The sequence below is a fragment of the Cephus cinctus genome, unplaced genomic scaffold (assembly GCF_000341935.2).
Source record: "Cephus cinctus unplaced genomic scaffold, Ccin1 Ccin1_scaffold0696, whole genome shotgun sequence".
NCBI lineage: Eukaryota > Metazoa > Arthropoda > Insecta > Hymenoptera > Cephidae > Cephus > Cephus cinctus.
Window position 1 is genome coordinate 631,367 of NW_014333318.1, and position 6,012 is coordinate 637,378.

The 6,012-nt window shown below is 53.6% G+C and overlaps 1 protein-coding gene across 2 annotated transcripts; it reads left to right on the top strand.

The window, feature by feature from the left end:
* Positions 1-457: 457 nt before the first annotated feature.
* Positions 458-6,006, top strand: LOC107270108 (mediator of RNA polymerase II transcription subunit 12). 2 transcript variants are annotated; one of them, XM_015744804.2, is made up of 2 exons: positions 458-2,987; positions 3,186-6,006. In XM_015744804.2, exons 1-2 carry the CDS (start codon positions 1,887-1,889, stop codon positions 5,058-5,060), a joined length of 2,976 nt encoding a protein of 991 aa, XP_015600290.1. In that variant the 5' UTR covers positions 458-1,886; the 3' UTR covers positions 5,061-6,006. The 2 variants fall into 2 exon arrangements, with proteins under 2 accessions (XP_015600290.1, XP_015600289.1); XM_015744803.2 differs by having other exon boundaries at positions 458-6,006.
* Positions 6,007-6,012: the final 6 nt, after the last annotated feature.

Sequence of the window (6,012 nt, forward strand, 5' to 3'; positions counted from 1 at the left end):
GGGGGGGGGAGGGTCCGAGAGAAGCAAAAGGGGGGAAGAGAGCAGCGGAGCAGAGCAGAGCAGAAGAGAGTAGAACGTCCTGCAGGATTGTCCGTCGTGGTCCTCGGAGCACAGTGGAGGGTGGAGGGTTCGCGGGGAAGGTCGGGGAGAGGGCTAAGAATCGAAGAGGGTGGTGGGGGCAAGGAGCGGAGAACATCTCAAATTTGGTTGGCTATCTCAGGCCGGTTGCTTAGCACGACGGTTCGGCTGGCGGTGGGGAGAGGACTCGGCAGGACAGGGTCGGCGGGGAAGCGGGAAGGGGGGGTGGGCTACTACGCCAAGTGGCAGAGGGGCGTCGGAGGGGAGAGGACAGGAGAGAGAGAGAGAGAGTCGTCGAGTGCACGGAGGGGGTTGTACGTGGCGTGGCGTCGTGATGGTGGGGCGCCGGGGGAAGCAGTGAGCGCCTTCTTGGCGCGAGTCGGGCCGAGGACTCCAAACTCTGGAATTCCAAGCGACAGAATAGTGCCGGCGTTCACCCGACGCGGGTCTCAAGTACGAGTTTGATTTACTGACGCGTGCGATAACCGCCCGCCGCAGAATTAGTGTTTCTCGACTCGGCGCGACGCCGAGAAGGACAAGGAAAAACGGACTCTCGTCGAACACGAAAATTGTACAGCTCTGTGCGAAACTCGAGTCACGGTGACGGAGAGAGGAGAGGACTGAATAATACTTTTGGACCGGCTGGAAAAAAGGAGTAAGAGTGGCATCGGTGGCGAAGATGCGGTCAGTGTTGGGCACAGTGAGCAGTGATAGCTTGTGATAACAAGAGAGGAGACGGGTTCGTGGGATGTTGTCGGGAAACGTGAGTGACAGTCTCAATACTCGTTAATATGTAAATCACTCGAGGCGCGTGACGTGTTTTACTTTTCGTTCCTCCCGTTAAATTATTTGTTTTGTTTGACTGCGACTGGCCAACGCTATTGTTGTCGTCGTGAACTTCGAGTCGGAGACGCTTCGTAAAAGTCATAGAGCACGCGTTGTATATATATATATATATATATATATACGTATATATGTATATATATATATATATCTAGACTCGCGCGGGTACACACGCGTTCGAATGCGCGCACGCGCCTGTCGCCGGCCATCGAAGAAGGATAATTGCGGTTAGAGAGAGGATATCAACGGGGCAATAATATTAGTGACCAAACGATACGGCGAGCAACGATAAATCGAAAATGTCGGAATCAACAATCGTTTCGCGTCACCCGGTTATCTGGACTTTGGCAGTGTTCGACGCAATGCCACTAATCATATGATAAATGTAGAACCCGTTGTATGCTTTTCGTTTCTTCTTGAGTTTCGAGCGTCGCGTTTTTTTCCGCGTTCCTCGAGAGGAAGAAAGAAAGGAGGCACGGAGACGTAACTCCAATAAGAGGAAGTGGGACGTGCGGGTGGTGATCGAGAGATCGTGACAAGGCCTGTTCACGATAAACCTAAAGGCTAGTCGAGAGGGAATAACTCGAGGAAGTCTGAAGGTAGAGAGAACGTGTTTTGTTTGTTTACATGTAAGCAAAGAGAAAGAGACCTACCGTGTTGCGTGTGAATTCTAAAGACTGTTTACAATCGTTTGTAATAAAGAGAAAAGGAAAGTTATCGCGTTACGAACGGTGCATGATAATTGCGTTCCCTTCTGAGCTCTCGTCTCGTCACGGTTTAATTGACTCTGGCCGCGTTAATGAAAGTGCGATCGCGTCGGCGTGAAGTCGTCTCGTGACGGTAACTCGCCAGGCAGACCGGAAAGGACGACATCGTGAGAGAAGAGATCCGGCGTGTGTGCGCGCGCGCGCGCCAACTGCCGATCGGCTGGTCACCGGTCAAGACACTTTGCAGACAGAGACAATATGAGTGAAATGGCGAGTGTCGAGCAACAGTACGTGGGAGGTAGCGCGAACGCCGAACATCATTGCAAGGACTGCGGATTGTATTTCGAGAGCGACAAGAGTCTCGAGGTCCACCTGCGCTACCACCAGGACAACTTGTTGAGCCAGTGGGCCAGCCAGGCACAACAGGAGGAGAGCAACAATAACAACAGCAAGGCCGGAAATCACAACAGTCATGTGGCGACGAAGAGGGAGAGTGTGACGGCCCCGGCGGACTCGAGTGAGCCATCGTCGAGGCCGCCCTCGGAGGGTCCACCGGCTAATCAACAACAAGCTGGCCAACAGCAGCAACCTGGTCAACAGCAGGTGGCTCAGCCGGGTCAGCAGCAAGTTCAATCCAGTCAACCGCAACAGGGACTGCAAGGGGCTCAACAGCAGGCACCCTCGTCACAGAATTATAATCATTTTCAAACCCCGATGTTCAGCGAGACCAGCTACTTCATGCAGAACGATCAGGCCTACATGTTGCCCCATCAGTTCTCGCCGAGCCGGGAAGAGGCCCAGCCGAGCAACTACAGATATCATCCGTATCAGCATCAGCAACACTTCCCTCCCGAAAGAGCCAACTCGGTCAGCTCCACCAGCCCACGGAGTCCCTTGCAGTGCGACAAGTGCGGCGCTGTTTACGACGACGCTAATCAGCTCGGCGAACACGTCAGGTCGAGTCACCCCACCTCGCCCGGTGCCTACAATTCTCAGGCGCAGTACCAACAACTCGGCGGAAGTCCTCCGCATCAGGCTCCGCAACAAATGCACGCCTCGCCGCCGCAGAGTAACCAGCAAACGCAGCAAGCTTACGATTACAACGGAGCCCAGCAGTCTGGCATCAAGGTTGAAATCAAACAGGAACCGGAGGAGCAGGCCGAGATACTCGACCTGGACTCGCACAAGGTGCAGACGCACAGATACGAGGAGGAGCTGATGCGACTACATCAGCAGCAGCAGCAGGAGATGCAGATGCAGATGCACCAACAGCAACAGCAGCACCAACAGCAGCAGCAGCAGGCGGTTCTGCAGCAACATCAGCATCAACAGCAGCAGCAACGCGGAGGATCTCATTCGGTGAGTTCTATGCTAGGGTGGCCTCCGGCACAACCCCACGAGTATCATCCCGCAGGAGTCTCGCCAATGGGTCCTGGGCCCATGGTGGACAATGTCTCTCCAATTCCCGATCAAGGCCAATTCATGAGGGCCGCACCGCACATACCCGTCGAACCACCGCGACATCCTGGCTCTCCAATAATCAGCAGTACCCAACAGATGGCACCGCACCAGATCCCGGGGTTGTTACAGCAGCCGCCGAAGCCTCCGCCAATGGCCAATCAGTCCTGGAAGAGCAACGAGGCGCGGAGACCAAAGACCTACAACTGCACCGCGTGCAACAAGTGGTTCACGAGTTCCGGACATCTGAAGAGGCACTACAACACGACTCTTCACAAGAATGCCGTGAAGCAGAGCAACCAGCCGGATCCGGCTAACATGCCGATAAGCGCCCATCATCATCCGGGTAGGGATGCTGCGAGCCTCGGGGGAGGCGGTGGAGGCAGAGGATCGGCGAGGTCGCCGGAGCTATCTTCTTCTGGGAGTCCCCCAAACTTGATGGCAGGTCCCTCGGGCGAGGCGGCGAGGGGCCTGCTCCACACGCCCAGCACCCTCTACACCAGCAGCAATTCCAGCAGCAACGAGTCTTCGGCAACCCTTCCACAGCAACCGCCTTCAACAATCCACTTGGCATCCACAATGGTCCCCCTCAATTCCCCGGCGCCATCCCCAATAACGGCGCACCATCGAATGGGTTCGCCGTCGGCGTCGCCCCAAATGCCGGGACACCATCTACCAATGGGTTCGCCCTCGCAAATGGGGGCCCACCCCATGAATTCGCCCATCTCGCCCATGGGGGCGCCGCCGCCGCCGCCGTCGCACCTGAATTCGCCTTCGCCAATGGGCTCGCACCCACACCACATGAGTTCGCCGTCTCCAATAATGGGGGCCCCAATGAATTCGCCCCCGATGGGGGGTACTTCGATGCCTCATCAGCCGTACCCAAACGCCTTGCCCCCCCACGTTACACCTACTACCAACATCCCGGGTCTGCTGGAGTCTATCACCAGCCAGCTAACTACTATTGGTAACGAGTTACCACCTGCTCAACAGACTCAGGAGATGTTACCCGGATTCGGGACCTTCAGCAATCATCAGAGGCCCCTACCGAGCTTCAATCAGTTCGGCATGTCCGGGTTTCTAGTAGGCCCCAACCAGCCGCAGGCCGTTAACGTGGGGGGGCTAAGTCCGGAGGAGAATCTTCGTCAAGACAGATCCTTCGATTCCCCCGGATCGAATTACGATCCATACCGCAGTTCACCGCCAAGGTACGAGTCCCTCGCCAACATGGAGGTTATGCAGCAGCAGCAGCAGCAGCAGCAGCAACAACAACAACAACAATCGCATCAACATCAGCAGCATCAACAACAACACCATCATCATCAGCATCATCATCAGCAGCAGCAGCGACATCAGACCGATGGAATGATTATAAAACAATACGAGATGCCTCAACCAAGACAGAGTCTCGAGGCCAACAACAATCTACCTCACAACAAAGAGGATCAGAGAAATCTCGGAATCGGTCTTAACGCAAACATCAACACTAAACCTCCTGCCGATCAACACGGCAACGAGAAGGAGGACGCCAAGAAGATGTCGATGATCACAAAGGAGCATCAAGTGACGAGCACCAATACCGGCTCCCACTACATCTCCCAGGATGGCTTTCACAAGTGCATCGAATGCGACAAGGTCTTCAACAAGGCCTGCTACTTGACCCAGCACAACAAGAGCTTCCACTCTGGCGACAAGCCGTTCAAATGCAATCAGTGCGGCAAGCGCTTCCCCCTGGAGTACTTGCACGCGGAGCACCTGCAGAAGCACGCCGGCGACAAGCCCTACAAGTGCGAGATCTGTCCCAAGCAGTTCAACCACAAGACGGACCTCAGGCGGCACATGTGCCTCCACACTGGCGAAAAGCCATACGCCTGTGATAATTGTGGCAAAGGCTTTATCAGGAAGGACCACATGATGAAGCATCTGGAGACGCACAAGAAGAAGACCAACAGCCACGTACACTTGAGGGCGTAATGCCAGATTCCGTGGGCTACGTCGACCCCCACAGTCACCATCAGGTCACCACAGCCCTTCACGTCAGGATCCGATCAGCCCCTCGTAGGTACTATTACCGGTCCCTGTGTATTTATTGGCACCATGCGATTTTTCGTCCCCCTTTCGAAAACGTTTGCCCCCTTCTAATACCCTCAACCCGAACTTAACACTGACCTAGTTATACGTGTACCAACCTACCTCTACCTTACCCCTACAGCCCGGAACCCCGAAGAGGTCAAAGGTCTCTTCGATCTTTGCTCCTGTCGTCCTCTGACACCTATATTCTTCAGTTTAGTCTTATCACACATGGGTTCGTAACAAGGAAGCGAATATCCTGGAAGAGCCTTTACCTCCTGACCTCGTGACCTCGCACACCTTCCTAGTGACGATTAGATGAATATTCGTTTTTTGCTCAGCACTATTTATTTTATTTTGACCGGGTAAGCCGAGGATACTAATTGAAATCAATTCGAGAATCGATAAGCGCGAATATGTTTGTCGCAAGTGGCGATGAGTTTTGTCGTTCGAAAAACGTGAGCATCGTCGGTTGGCCGCGAGACATACGAAAAGGAGGCCTTAAAAATATTAACTTTGCCAAGATTACAAGGCTTCTTCCCGTATACACTCCTGGCTACCAGTAACGCCGAGTTCTCAATTGATTTGGACGAATCCTCGGCGCGAGTCGATCGGTGAATCGCGGTGTCTCGTGTCGATCTCAATCGTGTTGTGCTTGACAGGGGAAACCGCGATGTCATCCGCGGGCCGTGCTAGCTCGCTCTGATTGTAAATCACTGGTTAACGAGTAATAATTAATGAATTAACTAATATTAAAAAGGATATCAAACTTTGAAGCTTATCGATTGTACAAAATACGTTAAATGTATAGGCATATTATTGTAATTATTGATTTAATATTAATTAGAAATTGATT